Below are 20422 nucleotides of genomic sequence, written 5' to 3'. Positions count from 1 at the left end.
GAAAGCTAATTATTTCCAGTAAGGAGGAGCAGGAGTCGACCTTTGACTCCTGATGTTGTACCTCTCTGACTTCCTGAGGGTTTGTCCCAAAACAAAATCAACACAAACACACATGTGTACACGTGCGCCTTAAAGGGACAGTTCACATATCTCGCCAATTGGCATCGTTTTATGACGAGAAAATCTCCCACACCAAACCCCATAGAGAAAACCAGTGATTTTAGCTCACGGGGACTCAGGAGCTGCTGGTCTACTGCTGCCTCGTGTGGTCACTTTGTGTCACTGAGGTAAATGCGAGCGGAGGATTTCAAATGCCGAATTTGTCAAAATAACACATTTGAACTCAGTGATGGAGGCAGCAGTGGATCAACATCTCCTGTGTTGCTGTGGTGTTAAATCGTTGATTTTCTCTATGGGGTTTGGTGCAGGAGAGTGAGCGCTTTACAAAGTTCAGTTTCCAGCTGAAAAAAAGTCCGTCTATCTGTGGGAAACAGTCGTGAACGTCACCTGAAGGTATTTCAGACTTAAGCAGACGGAGATTTTACAGCCACACTTTCAAAAATCCTGAAATCTCCCTTTAATCCGGGCGTGCTCGTCTTCCCTCCTCCCCCTTATTGTTGTGGCCTACTTTGCCCGCACTCATGCGTGCTTAACCCTTTACTCTGACACATGGCCACGCCCGCTTCCACGTGACACTGTTGCCACGGCTACAGGGGGAAGGAAGACTTGCCCCGCCACCCCCCAACTCCCCCACCCCTGTATTCCCAGTTTCTGCCCAAAAGCCCCACCGCGGGGTTCACGTCACGTCGCGACCAATCCCGTGCTGAGGTGACGAGGAGGAATCAACGCCCTGAGGGTGTTGAGTCGCCTTCCTGACCGCTGGGTGACCGCTGCTTCTGCCGCTGCTGCTGCTGCTGCTGCTGCTGCTGCTGCTGCTGCTGCTGCTGCTGCTTCTGCAGACGCTGACCTTTTGAATCTGGGATGTACGACGTTTGTTTTGATTAGAAACATGTGTCTGTTGTTTTGTGAGAGAGAAAACAAGCAAAATAGTCAACGATGGAGGCGTGAAGGTGGGAAACGTGCATTTAAATCATCGAAATAGTGGAATTTAACAGGAAAAACAGCTTTTTTTGGTAACTCGGTGACATGAGCGTCATCGTTAAATAATAAAATAAAATAATAAAATAATAAAAGTGCAAAACTCCTCCACTCAAGTGTTAGTGATAATACTGAGACAGCATGACTTTTTAAAGGAGCATTCCTCTCAAAGTGTCAAACTGCGGCGCGACAGGAATGCTGTTTTTCTTTTCTTGGTTTTCGTTTTGCTGCTGCTGCTGTTGTTGTTGTTGTTATTGTTGTTGTTGTTGTAGTTGTCGTCGTTGTTGTTGTGGGTTTACACCTTCTCCTCCTCTTCCTTTCACTGCCACACATTCACACACAAATGTGGAGGTTGGTTGTGATGTGAAGACACGACACGTGAAGCTGCTGCTGCTGCTGCTGCTGCTGCTGCTGCTGCTGCTGCTGCTGCTGCTGCTGCTGCTGCTGCTGCTGCTGCTGCTGCTGCTGCTGCTGCTGCTGCTTCATCAGGGCACTCATGTGCAAGCGTGGAGCGGTTTCTACCCAGCAACCCATGCTGCGTCACCCTCAGCCCCTCCTCCCACAGAGGGGAGGCGGTGCAGGGGGGCGTGCTTGTTTTTGGCATGTTCATAATAGTGTGAAGTGATGAGCGCTAACGAAAGCGGGAGGTACGAGCTGGCGTACACACACACACACACACACACACAGCGTCCGCAGGCGACAGAGTCCAGCTGTGATGGTCCTCGTGAAGTTCTGTGGAGCAGCAGCAGTGGGGACTCCACACTGTGACCCAGTGAGGAAACCAGGCCAGTGTGTTAGCAGGTCGCACTCAAAACAAGTGTAAAAGCAGTAAAAATAATCTTCTTTTTGTACAAAACTGAAGTTCCCAGAGGCTGAAACGCTGGTTTGTGGTCTGTGAGGGCCACCGTAGTTCACTCATGCACTTCCACACATAAATCATGATGTTTTCACATTGATTGACAGGCGTCTCAAACCCAAACTGTCACAGTAAACCATATGTTTATGATAATAATCCTAATAAACATGATTAAATTCAACATTTAATTGTGTATAGGCTTGTCTACATTTAATATTGTTATTTACAGATTCATTATGTGTCATAAATATGTTTTACTACATGTAAACAAACACTCATTTTTACTCATTTCTAATTACTAAAGTGTTAAAAAATCATAAAAATGCAGTTTTTGTCCCAAATTTTCACCTTTATTGACTCACTCTTAAAAATAGATTTCTTTATCTGAATGAGGCTTTTACCTGTTAAAATAAAGCATATATGTATATATATATATAAACATAAACACAGTGTCCTGGGCTCACATATTGTGTATTTTTATGATAAATCACGCAGCCGTGCTCACAAAACGCTTCATGAAAGACTCACACAGATGAAAAGACGTGTGTGTGTGTGTGTGTGAGTCACTATTACTGCATTACAGCTCATATAGCATCACTCTAATGGATTCACACACACACACACACACACACACAATACACCCTGAACACAGAGATTTGAGGTCACTATATGAGGATATAGGGAGGTATAATCTGCAGCTCGCTTTAAATTGATGTCATAATTCAAAATGCCTAGTTTCCTGTGTGTGTGTGTGTGTGTGTGTGTGTGTGTGTGTGAGAGCATGAAGCTCGCTGTTGTGTTGATGTTTGTGTGGGAGTCGACAAAAGTGCTGCTTCTCCGACGCTGTGGCCTCTCAGTGCAGCATCTGCTGCCAGGAGCATTTTAACTGTATCTTTCTGTCTCACACCAAAGCCCATAGAGAAAATCAGTGGTTTTTACTTCACAGCTCACAGCAGTTGTTGATCCACTGCTGCCTCCATCACTACATTCATATGTGTTATTGTGTGAATCCGGAATCAAAAATCCTTACCTCAGATTTACTTTAGTGACACAAAGTGACCACACGAGGCAGCAGTAGACCAGCAGCTCCTGTGTCCCCGTGAGCTAAAATCACTGATTTTCTCTATGGGCTTTGGTGTGGGAGAGTGAGTGGTTTACAAGCTTCAGTTTCCTGTTGGAAAAGTCTGCCTAACACTGAGATAAAGTTTCAAAAATACTCTTAAGTTATCGTAGACTGGAGTTGGTGTGGATTATTATGGTCTGTCCTCATTGTGTCCTGGTTCCCCGGCACAGTCAGTGCTGACTAAGAGTGTCAGCGCCTCACAGACTCACTAGAATACCTGAACTCTCCCTGAAGGTAAATGCACTGAGACAATGAGCTGAGCTGCTGCTGGAGAGCAGGAAACTCCCAGACACTGAGTTTCTTCCTCCTGTCCTCCTGCGCTGATTGGGGTCACCTCTCTGCCATTAACCCAGCGTCGGCAGAGGAGGGTCAGAGCAGCCGCCGACCCGGCGCTTTTATAGAGCTGTCTGATAATAAGCGCTGGTGCCTCGGAGGAATGTGCTGTTAACATGTCTGCTCCCCTCCTAAATGCTGCTTTTATGCATATGTAGGTGCTTATCAAACAGAGGCTGGCAGCTCTGTGAGCGTCGCCGGGGTTTCAAATCCACCAGGAGCCTCTTCAGCGTGACCTCCTCCTCCTCGTCCTCCTCCTCCTCCTCCCTATCTGCTCTCAAACACACGTGCTGATGATAAACGGACGTCGTGTGTCAGTCAGTTCACATTATAAATGGATGTTTTTTGATGTTTTTGCCAGTTAAAAACCGTTTTAAGTCTTCATTCTTACATTAGAGTGACATAAAACCTTGTTTTTTTTCAAATCTATGACACAGTAAACGATATGTCATGTCAGGAAAGTGGCAATTGGATGTTTTACTCATTAAATTGCATACTTTTGCATACATTAAAGGCTGTAACGCGACATTTAGTCACAGAAAGCTAAAGAAATGCATCATTTAAATGACACATTTTCTTCTATTTCACACTGGAAATGCTCAGTGTCCGGCTTCATGTGGAGACGCGTGTCATGTTTTGGTGTCATGGGCTAAAAATCGCCCAGACACATGCGGCGCGTCAGGTGAAAGTGCATTTCTAAATAAGCGACTTGACTTGGCTCTCGGAGGAGGCCGAGAGGCCACAGGCACGTCGCACTTAAACAAAGATCTAATGAAAATGTCTGCCGTCTCCTGACGTGTCCTTCTGCGCCGTGTGTACGTGTAAAAATAGAAATACTGGAGGAGGAGGAGGAGGTGGAAATAGCCGGGTGGATTGTGAATGAGGCTGCAAGTGTGTGACATTTCAGTGTGTGTGTGTCTGTGTGTGTGAACATGTGCTGGACCCTCATTGATGTGCCGGTCCATAAACACTCGGCCGTGACTCGGGCTCCCCAGTGGGGCCGGGCCGGTGGAGCAGTGGCTGATGGGTGGTTGATCTGAGCCACACAGCTGCTGCTGCTCAAGGTGAGCGGCCCCGGGCGCATAAATCTGCATGGCTAATGAGCAGCAGCGCAAAGGGCCCACTTAGAAGCATTACACAATGTTTGCACAGTGTGTGTGTGTGTGTGTGTGTGTGTGTGGAGAGAAGAGATTGTTTTACAATATTTGTTTTTGAGTGTGTGTGTGTGTGTGTGTGTGTGCAGTAGAGCCAGGGTTCTCCTGTGCACAAGTGTGTGTGTCGTATTACAATATGCAACATGAGAGTGGGCAGTAGGCAAGTAGGCAAAGACATACCATAATATATTGGTTTGATTTTGGGTCAGAATTTGTGTTTAGTGATGGGTTTTGGAGGATAAATAGTGTGCCATAAGGAAAAAACAGACCACTTAACAAAGAGAGATCTATTAGAATCCATGTGTGGTTGAGTCTATGACATCTTAAGAACATGTTTGACACTTAATATCAACGTTTGACACGTTTGTCTGACTGGAAACTGACGTTTTTAAACTGCTCGCACTCCCGCACCAAACTCCATTGAGAAAATCAGCGATTTAAGGTCACTGCGATACAGGCACTGCTGCTCTACTGCTGCCCTGTTCCGTAAGTTTTTGTCACTGCATTCAATGTGAATGATGGATTCAAATACCAAATTCACAAAATAGCACAGTTGAAACTTAGTAATGGAGGCAGCAGTGGATCAACCACTCCTGTGAGCCATGATGTTAAATCGTTGATTTTCTCAATGGGCTTTGGTGCAGGAGAGCGAGTGTTTTTCTGCTTCCGTTTCCTGTTGTAAAAAGTTGTCTAACACTGCGATAAAGCAGTAAACATGTTAATAAGACATCATAGACTTGAGAAAGTATGTATTTTAAAACCACTCACTCTCCCACACCAAACTCCATAGAGAAAATCAGGGATTTTAGCTCATAGTGACACAGCAGTTGTTGATCCACTGCTGCTTCATCACTAAGTTCAAAAATGTTATTTTGTTAAATTCTGTGTTTGAAATCCTTTGTTCAGATTAACCTCAGTGACACACAGTGACCACACGAGGCAGCAGTAGACCAGCAGCTCCTGTGTCCCCGCGAGCTTAAATCGCTGATTTTCTCTATGGAGTTTGGTGCAGGAGAGTGAACATGTTTAAAGACTTCAGTTTCAGTCAGAATAGATGTTCACTGTTGTCCGACAGTGAACTCATTCTTAAGATCATGTAGCTCTAATGAGGTGAGTCAGTGTCGATAACCTCGCTTGACAGAAACCTTGAAGGAAACGACAAAACATTCCCATTTTCCTTTTAAAAGTGCTCACAAATGGCGTTTAGTGGTTTGGGACAAAGCTTTTAGCCGCAGTGTTAAACATGCTGAGTATTCACTCGTTCATCTGTAATCATAAACCACACAGCTACTGTATATTCCCGCCTGCCGCCTGTGATAAACGACTCTCAGAAACACCCTCTGCAAGTCAGATGAGATATCACCGTGTGATCGATTGCTTATGCCTGTATCGCCCCCTCTCGTATGAGCGATTGCTTCGTCCTTTTTCTAAATCTCCTCCTCCTTGTTTTGTTTGTTTCCCCCTCGTTTCCTCTCAGGGTCGGAATTCTGCTTCCGTAATTTCACCAGCCCCTCGGGAATGATCGAGTCCCCGGGTTTCCCGGACAAGTACCCGCACAACCTGGAGTGTTCGTACATGATCATAGCTCCGCCCCGCATGGACATCACCCTCACCTTCCTCACCTTTGACCTGGAGAACGACCCCCTGCTGGTGGGAGAGGGCGACTGCAAGTACGACTGGCTGGACGTGTGGGATGGACTGCCACAGGGTGAGCTCTCGTTTAAATAATGCTCTTTGATTTAGAGATGCGACGATACGCGATGTCGTCACACATCGCCATCAGAAACACCAGCAATGACACGTTTGTGGTTTGTGGAAGAATCGTGGATCGACAAAGTCGCTGATATTTGACTTCAACATGAAGTCTCAGTCACCACAGTAAAACCCTGTTGTTTATCTTTAACTGCCACCAGGGGGCGTCAGCGTCTCCCCAAATATTCCACGACCTTATGATTTATTACAATCACATTATTACATTTTCAAGCATGTTTTTGTTACATTACAACATTTTTGAACATGTTTTTGTTACATTACAACATTTTTGAACATGTTTTTGTTACATTACAACATTTCTGAACATGTTTTTGTTGCATTACAACATTTCTGAACATGTTTTTGTTACATTTCAACATTTCTGAACATGTTTTTGTTGCATTACAACATTTTTGAACATGTTTTTGTTGCATTACAACATTTTTGAACATGTTTTTGTTACATTACAACATTTTTGAACATGTTTTTGTTACATTACAACATTTTTGAACATGTTTTTGTTACATTTCAACATTTCTGAACATGTTTTTGTTGCATTACAACATTTTTGAACATGTTTTTGTTACATTTCAACATTTTTGAACATGTTTTTGTTACATTACAACATTTTTGAACATGTTTTTGTTACATTTCAACATTTTTGAACATGTTTTTGTTACATTACAACATTTTTGAACATGTTTTTGTTACATTACAACATTTTTGAAACTTCTTTTTGTTACATTACAACATTTTTGAAACTTCTTTTTGTTACATTACAACATTTTTGAACATGTTTTTGTTACATTACAACATTTTTGAAACTTCTTTTTGTTACATTACAACATTTTTGAAACTTCTTTTTGTTACATTACAACATTTTTGAACATGTTTTTGTTACATTACAACATTTTTGAAACTTCTTTTTGTTACATTACAACATTTTTGAAACTTCTTTTTGTTACATTTCAACATTTTTGAACATGTTTTTGTTACATTACAACATTTTTGAACATGTTTTTGTTACATTACAACATTTTTGAAACTTCTTTTTGTTACATTACAACATTTTTGAAACTTCTTTTTGTTACATTACAACATTTTTGAACATGTTTTTGTTACATTACAACATTTTTGAAACTTCTTTTTGTTACATTACAACATTTTTGAAACTTCTTTTTGTTACATTACAACATTTTTGAAGGTGTTTTTGTAATGACTGCAGCTTGTTATGTTGTTTGTAACACGAGTTGATCTGTTTCCTCTGTATTTGTGCACATTTTCGGAAAAAGCTCACAGATATAAATCACTTTGGTCAGAATAACTGTTTCACGTCTGAAAAAAATTCTCACACTGACATTTTCACACCAGCCGTCTTTACTCACTCACTCACTCACTCACTCGCTCACTCACTCACTCACATTCCTTTACATCACACACAGGAAACATGATTACACGCAGAGCTGAGCGAGCTTCAACAGCCTCAGGAGCAGAGCAGACCTTTCCCAAGCCCATAATAACCCTCCTTCATCAACCCCTTCATGTCCTCACTCCTTATCACCTAGCGCTTCCTTCCTTCCTTCCTTCCTCCCTTCCTCCCCCCCCCGGGTGGGTGAGTGAGAGTGACGGCCGTGATGAATATCTGTCTGTGACCAATAGGAGGCGCCAAGCTTTGGGAAAGTGGCCGAGATGAAGTGAAGTGGCAGCAAAGAACAAAACGTTTGTTATCGCTGGCTTTGATAGTGACGGAGCGCTTTATTCCCCTCCTCTCTCCTCGCTCCTCTCTCCTCTCTCCTCTCTCCTCGCTCCTCGCTCCTCTCTCCTCTCTCCTCTCTCCTCGCTCCTCTCTCCTCGCTCCTCTCTCCTCCGCTTCTTCTTGTTCTTCTTTTGTTAAAAAAAGGAGGATTTTGCTCTAATTATTCTATTTTGGGTGGGATCTGTACAGAGCGGATTTAAAATTCCAATTATAGCCTTGAATTTGGGGGAGCTTTGATAGCTGGAAAACAATTTATACCATTGAAAGTTGTGAATTAGGGGGAAATGAAAGTGTAACCCAGTTCCAGTGAGCTACGTCCTCAGGCGAGAGAAGAGACAAGATGATGGGAGGGTGGAGAATTTGATGTCTGGCGAGGGAGCTTCTCCGGAGACTATTGTAATCCTCGCTCGCCTGTACGTGTGTGTGTGTGTGTGTGTGTGTGTGTGTGTGCCCCCCCCCCCCCCCCCGGGCGCTGGCTGAGACACACATGGCAGATGGAGGGACGGACAGGAGCGAAAGGGGAGACAGAGAGAGGGATGATGGGAGGAGGGCAGACGGCAGAGAGCATGCTGAGACTCATTAGACAACACTTAGTGAAGCAGTGAGGACACGGAAAACCTGGATCTAATCTCACTGGATGAATCTGTGTCCTCTGCTTTAGGGATTTCCCGATACAACTTTTTCATCTCCGATACGATACCGATACTGCAGGCTTGAGTATTGGCCGATACCGATATTGATCCGATACGATATCAGCACGAATCATACATACTTTAATTACATAGCTTAATCAAGTGATATTACTTAAACAGAGATCAATAGTATGAGACTATGATAACTGACCCATTTATTATTAATCAATGCGATACATACATTTTAACCTTCAACATAAGAATATTGGATGTTTTGCCATGTTAATTTCATACAGTCTATGGTTCATTTCATCAGGAGGAAAGTACCAAGTGCTGATGGTGAATGATTTTCTCTTTCCAGCCTGATGAACAGCTTTTTAAGATATTCTGGACGTAAGCAGGTGCAGATTTGACTAGCTTTAGGTTAACCACTTTATCTAATCTGCTTTTCAGTCAGAGCGAGCGTCCGTGTTAACCTGAATAATCCCTTTGAGACGCGTTAAACGTGTATGCTGGATTAACGTGTGTGTGTGTGTGTGTGTGTGTTTCCGCCTGCAGTGTCTCCTCTGATCGGCCGCTACTGCGGGACAAAGATCCCTCCGGAGATCCAGTCGTCGTCCGGCCTGCTGTCGCTGTCCTTCCACACGGACATGGCCGTGGCCAAAGACGGCTTCTCCGCTCGCTACAACCTGACGCACAAAGAAGTCAGCGACTGTGAGTGTGACTGTGATAACGCTCTGTGTCTCAGAGTCTCTCAGCCTCTCCATCCTCTCAGCCTTTTAACACCGGCTCACGGCCTCTCTCTCTCGATTGGCTGTGACTTCTTGGACTATTTTCTTTTAGAATATAAATGAACTTCACCTCAATTTATCTTCTGGATCTTTCTTTAAACAAACTTTCCTCTGTCATCGAGTCCCTCTCTCTGTCTCTGTCTCACACACAAAGCTCTTTATTCTCGACTGTAAACAAACATTTACCCTCGTCTCCTCTCCTCGTCTCCTCTCCTCGTCTCCTCTCCTCTCTCCTGACAGCGTTCCACTGCAGCATGGCTCTCGGGATGGAGTCGGGGAAGATCAGCGACGATCAGATCTCCGCCTCCACCACGTTCTACGACAACCGCTGGCTGCCGCGTCAGGCGCGACTCAACAACAACGACAACGCCTGGACGCCGGCCGAGGACAGCAACAAGGAGTACATACAGGTGTGTGTGTGTGTGTGTGTGTGTGTGGAAGAATATGATTTCATCACATAAGTATTTTTGATCATTGATTCATTGGTTTTTAGCGTTTTTTAAGGAATTAAAAACAAGTTTCTCTGGTTCCACTTTGTTCTAAAGGACATTGAAAGAGATTTTCCTCACAATTACTGCGATAATGTTGTGTAATGTAATTTGTCACTGTTTTAGTTGGAGATAATCGTGACATGAACGTTTTCATACCTTACTTATTAGCAGGAGCATCTTCCCATTTGCCAGTTGTTTAAAACACAGGAATTGGTGTGAAGTGAAGTCAACCTCGAAGTCTCCTGCACCAAAAAAACTTGTCTTACACTCACACACACATGCGGAAATGTAACGGAAATACAGGAGCGGAACACACTCCTGTATGTTTGCACACACACACACACACACACACACACACACACACACACACACACACACACACACACAGAGTGAGGAGGAGAGCGGCGAGCAGCGTGATGGATGAAGGTGCTCTTGAGGAATGCATCCTAACATTGTGCCATTGATCTTTGCCTCCAGCTCTTCCTTCTGTCGCAGATACACTACACACACACACACACACACACACACACACACACAGTCAGCGTCCGTGTCTCCTGCCGTCTGTGTGACAGATATTCACGGCAGCTGCTCTCTCTCTCTCTCCCTCTCTCTCCCCCTCTCTCTCTCTCTCCTTCTGCAACTCTATTCTCCATCTTTCCTGATCTGTCGTCTGTAGGTCGACCTCCAATTCCTCAAGGTGTTGACGGGCATCGCCACACAAGGAGCCGTTTCCAAGGAGACGCAGAAGGCGTACTACGTCACCACGTTCAAGCTGGAGGTCAGCACCAACGGAGAGGACTGGATGGTTTACCGACACGGCAAGAACCACAAGGTAGGAGCGTTTGGTTTGAACTCTCTACGACCTTTTTTTAATTATTATTATTGTTTAGAAACGCCGTCATGAACGCCGTCATGTGGTAGAGAGGGAATGGGATGGAGGAGATAGAGATAGATAGAAAGAGAGAGAGAGAAGAACAATGGAGTCCTCTGTGTGCCCGCATCCAGGCCTCGCTATGCACCCCCCCCTCTGCCACGCCACTGCACAAACACGTAAACACGCACACACCTCAGCGTCACAGCAGGTGTGGAAGGTGTGGAGCATTACTTCCTGTTTTTTTTTTTAAAGGGATTATTCAGGGTTGTTTTTTTAAAGCACGCTAAAGACGCTCGCTCTCGTTAAAAAGCAGATTTAACCATTTAAATAAAGTGGTTAAGCTGAACCTAATTAAATCTACACCTGCTGAAGTCTAGAGTATCTTAAAAAATATTTCTGACACTTTCCCTCAGTGTTGATCCACATTTTTAGCCTGGAAAGTGACGTTTGCGAACCTCAAACTCTCCCGCACCAAACCCCATAGAGAAAATCAGCAGTTTTTACTTTACGGCGCGCACCACGCCACAGGAGCTGTCGATCCACTGCTGCCTCTGTCAGTCAATTCACATGTGTTATTTGTGTGAATTCTGCTTTAAAAACCCTTCACTCGGATGTACCTCAGTGACACAGAGTGACCACTCGAGGCAGCATTCCACCAGCAGCTCCTGGGTCACCCGCAAGCTAAAATCGCTGATTTTCTCTATGGGGTTTGGTTTGGGAGAGCGAGTGGTTTAAAAAACTGCAGTTTCCTGTGAGTAAAAGCTCTTTTATGTTTTAACATAATCTTAAAATATCATAGACTTTAGTTAGTGTTGTGTTATGTGTGTGAGTGGATTCACACACACACACACACACACACACCGTGTGGATGTACAGTAGTAGCCGTTTGTTGTTGTCATGGCACAGTGAGCTCGTCTCCGGGGGGATTTCAAGTCCATCCCACACATCTGGGTTAAGGTCAGTGTGGATTTCCAGCCGGGAAATACAGAGTGTGTAAGGATGAGGGGTCTTAATCCACTCACTTACCCACCCAGACTGGGACTCCCCCCTCCTCCGCGCACCCATTATTCTTTTGGGTGGAGCCGGTGAGGGTTGGGGGCGGTTGGGGAGGGTATTTGATGTGGAGATTATTGAGAGGAAACGTGGATTTGCCTGAAAAAAGTCAACATCTGTGCGAGTTATTAGAGAGATTTCCACATCGAGGCATGCACACGATCCACAGAATCACGACCCACTCCTTTAAATAACATCTGTGTGATCTGTGTGTGTCTGGACATCAGAGCGTGCATGAGCATATCTGTATGATGAGTGCCCGTCTGTCTGTTCCGTGTAATCTGAGTCCACTAATCTGTCTGAGCAGAAAAAGAAACACTGGTCAGACACTTTCAGAAGATTGCACCGTCATACGTGTGTGTGTGTGTGTTTTTGTGGGTCCATGTTTTTAGCTTGTACAAGGAGAGTTTTAAATATGAAACATCTCGCTGTCAGACAAGTTTATAAACCACTCACTCTCCCACACCAAAGCCCATAGAGAAAAGCAGTGATTTGACATCACAGGGACACAGGAGTTGTTGATCCACTGCTGCCTCCATCACTCACTTCAAATGAGTTATTTTATGAATTCGGCTTTTGAAATCTTTTGTTCAGATTGACCTCAGTGACACAAAGTGACCACACGGGGCAGCAGTAGACCAGCAGCTCCTGTGTCACCATGAGCTAAAATGGCTGGTTTTCTCTATGGGCTTTGGTGTGGGAGAGTGAGCGGTTCACAAACGTCTGTAAAAGTCTGTATAACAGTGAGATACAAGCAGCAAACGCACTCTTATGCTGTAATAGACTGAAGCAAGTGTCGATGGTAAAAGGACGAGACATCTGTTCTGTAGCTAAAAATGTGTTTTTTTTCCAGTGTTTTCACATTTTAAAAAAAAAAACAAAGAAACTGGAACTTTCCCTTTGAGAACACCATCTGTTTTTGATGAGGAACAAGAAAACATGAAACTCGGCACAAAACACAGGGTCCTCAGATTACGCTGGATGACACTTACTCTCTGTGTTTCGGACAGTGACGGATGGATTTACGGTGACGGAATAAACACGTCTGATGAATCACGCGCTCTTCCTGTCTCCCCCCCCCCCCCCCCGTGGGCCACGGTGGACTCTTCCGTGACTGTTAATCCGCCCGCCGTGTCGTACCGACCCCCAGTTCGCTCGTCCCTAAGCCCCGTAAGAGTCTTTAAGTGGTGGGAGCTCACGTCTCGACGGGGGGTCCCTGTAATGACATGGGATTTGCTTCTTCTAATTGTCATTTACCAGCAAGTGAGTGTGTGTGAGTGTGAGTTCATTCGTTTATCCATCGTTCGTTGTCCAGATTTTCGTGGCAGGAGAGGATTTTAGAGTGTGTAAAAGTTTAGTTTTATTGGGGAAAAATTATAAAGAAGGTGAGAAAAGCTGAGGCATTGTGGGAAATGCTTTTTGTGTGTGTGTGTTGTGTGTGAAGAGAGGGGAAAAAAAACACCAGCGCTGCAGATTCCAATCACCGCAGTCGCACCAGCAAAAACTGTGTGTGTGTGTGAGAGCAGGTGTGTGTGTGTGTGTGTGTGTGTGTGTGTGTGTGTGTGTGTGTGTGTGTGCACATTCTTTGACTTGCATGCCGACACATTTCCAGTTTTGACACCCACGCGTGACTTGTTAATTCTAAATTGCACAGCTCACATATGCACCTCATTACTTGATGAGACTTTGCAATCACTCTCTCTCTCACACACACACACACACACACACACAGACACACACACACGTCACCTCGTCACACACTTTTAAAAAGAAACTGACGTTAAAAGCAACACATTGTCATCTGCCTGTGAGGGAAAATCCACCGCGCCGATTGTGTAATTTTCTGTATTTGAACAGGTTTTCTTAACAATAAATAAATAATAAAACTAACTAAAGCGAATGAAATCCACAATGTCAAGTTACTAACATGCTTGCTCCATTTATCTCACTGTTTGACGGCTCAAAGTTTGTGACGCTTTTTTAAAACGGCTCGTTCTCCCACACCAAACTCCATTGAGAAAATCAGCGATTTTAACGTCACAGCGAGCAGGAGTTGTTAATGCACCTCTGCCTCCATCACTACGTTCAAATGAGTTAGTCTGTAAATTCGGCATTTGATATAATCTTTTCAGACTTACCTCAGTGACACAAAGTGACCACACGAGGCAGCAGTAGACCAGCAGCTCCTGTGTCCCTGTGAGCTAAAAATGCTGATTTTCTCTATGGGGTTTGGTGCAGGACAGCGAGCAGTTTACAAACTTTGGTTTGTTTTAGCTGTAAAGGCTGACTCGTGGTGCTGATGGGATTTCATAGAAACACATTTCATAAAATGTGTTCATCACACCCACATAAATGCATAAATTGTGTGCAGTGTGGATGCTGCCCACACTGCCTCGGTGTTTTCAAGGCCCTGGAAACGGAGAAGATTAAAAAACATCCACCTCAGTTTTGTGAAAATGCATGATTTAAATCCACTTTGGAAGCGAAAAAACGGTGTTTTTACAGTTTCATAACGGCAACAAGAAAGAGACGGTGAATGTGTGTATTTGTGTTTACAGAGCTTTACATCCGCGGTCGTGTTGTTTACGATAACACGACACAGCCACCTTTTTACTGTGACCTCGTTCTGGGAGAGAAGTCATCAATAGTTAAATACTCAGTGTGTCTCGCCACTGTCCACACACACACACACACACACACACACACACACACACGTTACATTTTCATGATTCCACTCTGACGAGCACAACATACCAACGTTAATTATTCAGCCTGCGCGTCACGTGACGAGCAGCAGAGCTCATGACACGCCAAGTCTGTCGCCGGGCAGATTACAGATGTGCACCCAGACATCTGACTGTAGCCCCTCCCCCTTTCTCCTGCCACATCTGTGACCCCCCGGTCAATATCAGACAAGAAAACCAAGACAAATCCTATCAAATAGAGTCACTATTCACACTAATACATGCCAGAACAACAATAGTGCTGAGTCACCATTCACACTAATAAATGCCAGGACAACAATAGTGCTGAGTCACCATTCACACTAATAAATGCCAGGACAACAATAGTGCTGAGTCACCATTCACACTAATAAATGCCAGGACAACAATAGTGCTGAGTCACCATTCACACTAATAAATGCCAGAACAACAATAGTGCTGAGTCACCATTCACACTAATAAATGCCAGGACAACAATAGTGCTGAGTCACCATTCACACTAATAAATGCCAGAACAACAATAGTGCTGAGTCACCATTCACACTAATAAATGCCAGGACAACAATAGTGTCAATAGAGTCACTATTCACACTAATAAATGCCAGGACAACAATAGTGTCAATAGAGTCACTATTCACACTAATAAATGCCAGGACAACTATAGTGCTGAGTCACCATTCACACTGATAAATGCCAGGACAACTATAGTGCTGAGTCACCATTCACACTAATAAATGCCAGGACAACAATAGTGCTGAGTCACCATTCACACTAATAAATGCCAGGACAACAATAGTGCTGAGTCCCCATTCACACTGATAAATGCCAGGACAACAATAGTGCTGAGTCACCATTCACACTAATAAATGCCAGGACAACAATAGTGCCGAGTCACCATTCACACTAATAAATGCCAGGACAACAATAGTGCCGAGTCACCATTCACACTAATAAATGCCAGAGCAACAATAGTGGACAAATGTATTAAATATATATGTGCAAATGTATTTTTATTTTGAAAATATTGTAATTTTTTTTTAACCATAATTGTTAAAGAAAACTTTCCATTAGACCAGGGGTGTTAAACTCATTTTTGTTCAGGGGCCACATACAGCACAGTTTGATCTCAAGGGGGCCGGACCAGTAAAAATAGTAAAATAATAGCATAATAACCTTTGAACAACAAGAACTCCTTTGTTTTTTCTCCTTTGTTTTACATTTAATCAAGGATATTTTTACAAAACATGAAATTTCTTGAGAAATATAAGTGCAATTTCAACAATATCATGCCTAAATTTACTATTTACACAGCACACTGGATCTATAAAGGCACAAACATTTAGTCACGGGTATCTGGAGCATTTGACATTACATTTAGATTAGTGTGAAATTTTAACAAATTCATCCTGTGGGCAGGATTGGACCCTCTGGTGGGCCGGTTCTGGCCCCCGGGCCATATGTTTGACACCCCTGCATTAGACTCTTAAAATAGCTCTTAAACTGTGTGAAATCACTTATTTTTACATTTTATTTTGAAAATATCCTCAGAAATGAATCCACAATAGACATAGAATGATTGTTAAAACTTAAACTGTATTTTTTTATGCCATAATGTTAAATAACCATTGTTTTAAACTCTTAAAATGGCCATCAAGTACACGGACATCAGTTTTTGTCACATTTTATTATGAAAATATGGTCAGACGTTGATCTAAAACATGCATAGAGTCATCATCTACCGCTTTATCCTCCACCAGAGGGTCGCGGGGGTGCTGTGCCAATCTCAGCTACATCGGCCCTGGACAGTTGGCCAGTCCATTGCAGGGCCACACACAGATAGAGACAAACAACCATTCACTCTCACACCTATGGTCAATTTGGAGTGTCCAATTTACCTAATCCACACATTGCATGTTTTTCGACTGTGGGAGGAAGCCGGAGAAGCCGGAGAGAACCCACGCACACACGGGGAGAACATGCAAACTCCATGCAGAAAGGCCCTTGTTCCAACCGGGGCTCGAACCTGGGTCTTCTCGCTGCAAGGCGAGAGTGCTAACCACTACACCACAGTGTGGCCACCATGCACAGAGTGATTATTGTGATTTAAACAGTCATTTTTACCATAATTGTTCAAAAAAATCTTTGCTCTTAAAACTCTTAAAATAGCTCTCAAACACAGTGAAATCACTTTTACTTTGAAAATATCTTCAGACGTTGATCCAGAATAGGCTATAACATTAAATACTTTTTATTTGTGCCATGTTGTTAAATTACCATTGTTTTAACCTGTTAACATGACTCTTGCATACTCTAAAATCACTTTTCCTTACGTTTTATTTTGAAAATATCTTCAGAAGTTGATCTATAATTGATATATATATTGATATATTGATATATATGATTATTATAACTTTAACTTTATTTTTTGCTGTAATAATTGAAAAACAAACTTTGCCTTAATTCAAAAACATGTCGGTATTGGTCGTCGTCCCTCATTATTTTCTTAAGTTTCCTCTTAAATGTGTGAAAGTAAAGTGGTAAAGTTCTTCATCAGTTTCACACTAAACTGAAGTTTTTTATTTTATTTTAAAACACCTTAGTTTTGCAAAACAATTAAATATTATAAAGTAATTAATGGTCATTTAAATCATTATGATTTTTAATTTTTTTAAGTGTTTAAACATAAAACAAAGGAAAAAGTAGTGGGGGGTTTTTCTTGATGTTCTTGTTGTCGCAGAGAAGTTAAAGATTTAAACACAGTTTAACTCACTGCTCCTGAAAGAACTCTAGTCTATTTGAGTTCACACAACTCAGCTGTGGATTCTCCAGGTAAAAAATAAAACCTAACTCCAGCATAGAGAGGCTGAGTGAACGTGGTCTGGACTCTGTGGACCAGAGTCATGGTGTCAGAGACTCTGTAGAAGGACAGAAGACCTGCTCTGTGGTCCAGGTAAACTCCGACTCTGGAGACGTTAACATCTGAGACTTTAGTCCTGATTCTGTTGTGAACAAACTCACAACTGTTGTGGTGACAATCTAAAGCCCAAGATTTGTCATTGAATCCAAATCTACTTTCATCTAAACCTGATCTGCTGATGTTCTTGTACGTCACTGCTACACAAACTGCTCCTCCGCTCCACTCCACCTCCCAGTAACAATGTCCAGTCAGACTCTGTTTACTCATCACCTGCCACACATCAGTGAATCTGTCTGTGTGATAAGGATAAGACTGATCTTCCTTCATTAATGTCACTTCTCTGTTTCCCTCAGATAATAACAGACGTTTGTTTGCTGTGTTTGGATCCAGTTTGATTTCCTGTGAATATCTGAGGAATTCAGCTCTGGCTACTTCTCCAGTTCTGGTTCGGATTCTGGCCTCTGGTTTTGGTTTTGGTTTTGGTTCTGGTTCTGGTTCTGGTTCTGGTTCTGGTTCTAGTTCTGGTTCAGGTTCTGGTTTTGGTTTTGGTTCTGGTTCTGGTTCTGTCAGTAAAACATCTACTCGAGCCACAGCCACTAAGACGTTTGTCCACGTCTCAGTCAGGACGTCCTGCAGTTGACCTCTGACCTTTGCCACAGCCGCTGTCACGTCCTGAAAGTGTCTCAGAGGACGGACGTGGACGGTGGACGAGTGTGTCGACGGACTGAGTGCTGACAGTGAGCGGTAGTTGAGGAGAAACTGGCTGTGGTCTTGTGTGAGTGAGAGCTGCTTCAGTTCAGCTTCTCTCTTCTTCAGCTCAGTGAGCTCCTGCTGAAGTTTCTCCTGAAGATCTTTGACTCGTCTCACCTCGGTTTCCTGCTTGGATCTGATCTGCTGCTTCACGTCAGAGCTTCTTCTCTGCAGGAGACCCATCATCTTAGTGAAGCTCTTGTCTGTGTCCTTCACAGCTTTATAAGCAGAGAGAGTGAGAGCCTTCTCCTTCTGTTGAAGCACCTTCACGTCTCTGTCTATGTCCTGGACTCTCTGCTGGACTTCTTCTTGACTCAGATCCAGCTCTCTCTGCTTCTGCTTCCTCTCTGCTGCAGCTGTGACCGTGTCGTGGTCTTTATGTTCGTCCACAGAGCAGAGATAACAGATGCACTGCTGATCAGTGCGACAGAACATCTTCATCACCTCATCGTGAAGAGGGCAGATGTTCTCCTGGAGGTTCTTGGACGGCTCCGCCAGCTTGTGCTTCTTAAATGCAGGTGCTTGATGATGAGGCTGGAGATGTTCCTCACAGTAAGAGGCCAAACAAACCAAACAGGACTTGAGAGCTTTCAGTTTCCTGCCAGTGCAGACATCACAGGCCACATCTTCAGCTCCAGCATAGCAGTGATCAGCAGGAGCAGCGTGGAGTCCAGTCTTCTTCAGCTCCTCCACTAAATCTGCTAACATGACGTTTTTTAACAGTTTAGGCCTCGGCATAAAGATCTCTCTACACTGAGGGCAGCTGTAGATCCTCTTCTCATCCTCTGAGTCCCAGTGGTCTTTAATACAGTTCATACAGTAGCTGTGTCCACAGGTAAGAGCCACCGGATCCTTCAGAAGATCCAAACAGATGGAACAAGACAAGGTTTCTCTCTGCAGCTGAACTCCTGCCATTTCACCGCTCTGTCACCACGACTGTCTGAGTTTCACTTCCTCACAACTGGAACTCAACAACATGTGACGCAGCAGTGGGCGGAGCCTGTGAGCTCTGGCTCTTCCACACCTGTTGGCTCCTCCTCCCATTGTCAAACTGTAGGTGTGAGGGGGAGGGAACCAGTAGCCACTCCTACTCTGACATGGAGTGACCTCTGTTCTTAGTGCCACTCCCTGTGTGTGTGTGTGTGTGTGTGTGTGTGTGTGTGTGTGTGTGTGTGTGTGTGTGTGTGTGTGTGTGTGTGTGTGGTATTTTTGTAAAGATTACATCATTTTTTAGCAGCCTTTGGGATCATAAGTTGTTTCTTTTCACTGTAGTTACATGTAACATTAACATTGTTACGACAAGTAATTTTAACGTCCGTAACGTTGTAGGAACATTACTTTTTTACTCTTTTAAAATTTTTGGGGGTAACTTTTGTAACAATGGTAAAAAAATGTTTTATCATATTCTTATATTTACAACATTATAGAACTTTTTTTTGGTTAAACTTTTTATCAGAATCAATTTTTTTTGTAACCTTAGTTACCTTTTATTTGCGTATATTAACTAATGTCTTATTTTTGTCAAACTCGTTCATCTGTTTCCTCCGTCATCCTGTAAACTTTCATCTTCCAGAACACGATCGACACTTTTTAAACGATTGTTATACATTTTTAAAGAATAATCACGACAGCATCGCCTCTGACCACCCTGGTCACATTTGACCCCTGACCCCTGCTGACCCCTCCAGCTCGCCACTCATCAGAAAATTAGGAAGGAAGACGAGTGTGAACGGAGAAGAGAGTCGACGCCTCGGGAAGAGAGTTTCACTCGCGTCCTGTCCACCTGGTCACACTTCCTGTGAACGCCGGTCATGTTCAGCCGTGTCAGGTCACGTCTCCTGCTGCTTCCTATGACCGCCAGCGAGGAGGAGGAGGAGGAGGAGGAGGAGGAGGAGGAGAGGGAGAGAAAGAGAAACCCTCATCCATCGTCAGATTTTTCCCAGCCTCCCTGCTCCGAACCTTTGACCCCAAAACACACTGACAGCTGGGCTCCTGACATCGGATCTGTGTTTGGGTTGTCTCTGGCTTGTCCGCCCTGCCACCGTGTCTCTGTGTGTGTGTGTGTGTGTGTGTGTCTCTGTGTGTGTGTGTGTGGTCAAGCAAAGCAGTGCACTATCAA

The 20422-nt window shown here is 43.8% G+C and overlaps 2 protein-coding genes across 4 annotated transcripts in view; one reads left to right on the top strand and one right to left on the bottom strand.

The window, feature by feature from the left end:
• Window positions 1-20422, top strand: part of nrp2a (neuropilin 2a) — a 70442-nt gene that overhangs the window by 21441 nt on the left and 28579 nt on the right. For all 3 annotated transcript variants that reach the window (XM_058612364.1, XM_058612366.1, XM_058612365.1), the window contains exons 4-7: window positions 6042-6272; window positions 9263-9418; window positions 9736-9905; window positions 10663-10818. In XM_058612364.1, the coding sequence (XP_058468347.1) occupies window positions 6042-6272; window positions 9263-9418; window positions 9736-9905; window positions 10663-10818 (713 nt within the window). The remainder of the gene's footprint in view (window positions 1-6041; window positions 6273-9262; window positions 9419-9735; window positions 9906-10662; window positions 10819-20422) is intronic.
• On the bottom strand, window positions 17412-19263 carry LOC131441796 (tripartite motif-containing protein 16-like). The gene is made up of 2 exons (XM_058612375.1): window positions 18092-19263; window positions 17412-17983 (listed from the first exon to the last, which is right to left on the bottom strand). Exons 1-2 carry the CDS (start codon window positions 19216-19218, stop codon window positions 17428-17430), a joined length of 1683 nt encoding a protein of 560 aa, XP_058468358.1. The 5' UTR covers window positions 19219-19263; the 3' UTR covers window positions 17412-17427.

This window comes from Solea solea, chromosome 2, assembly GCF_958295425.1.
Source record: "Solea solea chromosome 2, fSolSol10.1, whole genome shotgun sequence".
NCBI lineage: Eukaryota > Metazoa > Chordata > Actinopteri > Pleuronectiformes > Soleidae > Solea > Solea solea.
Note: the sequence above shows the minus strand (reverse complement) of the source record. Positions and strands in the feature narration are given on the sequence as shown.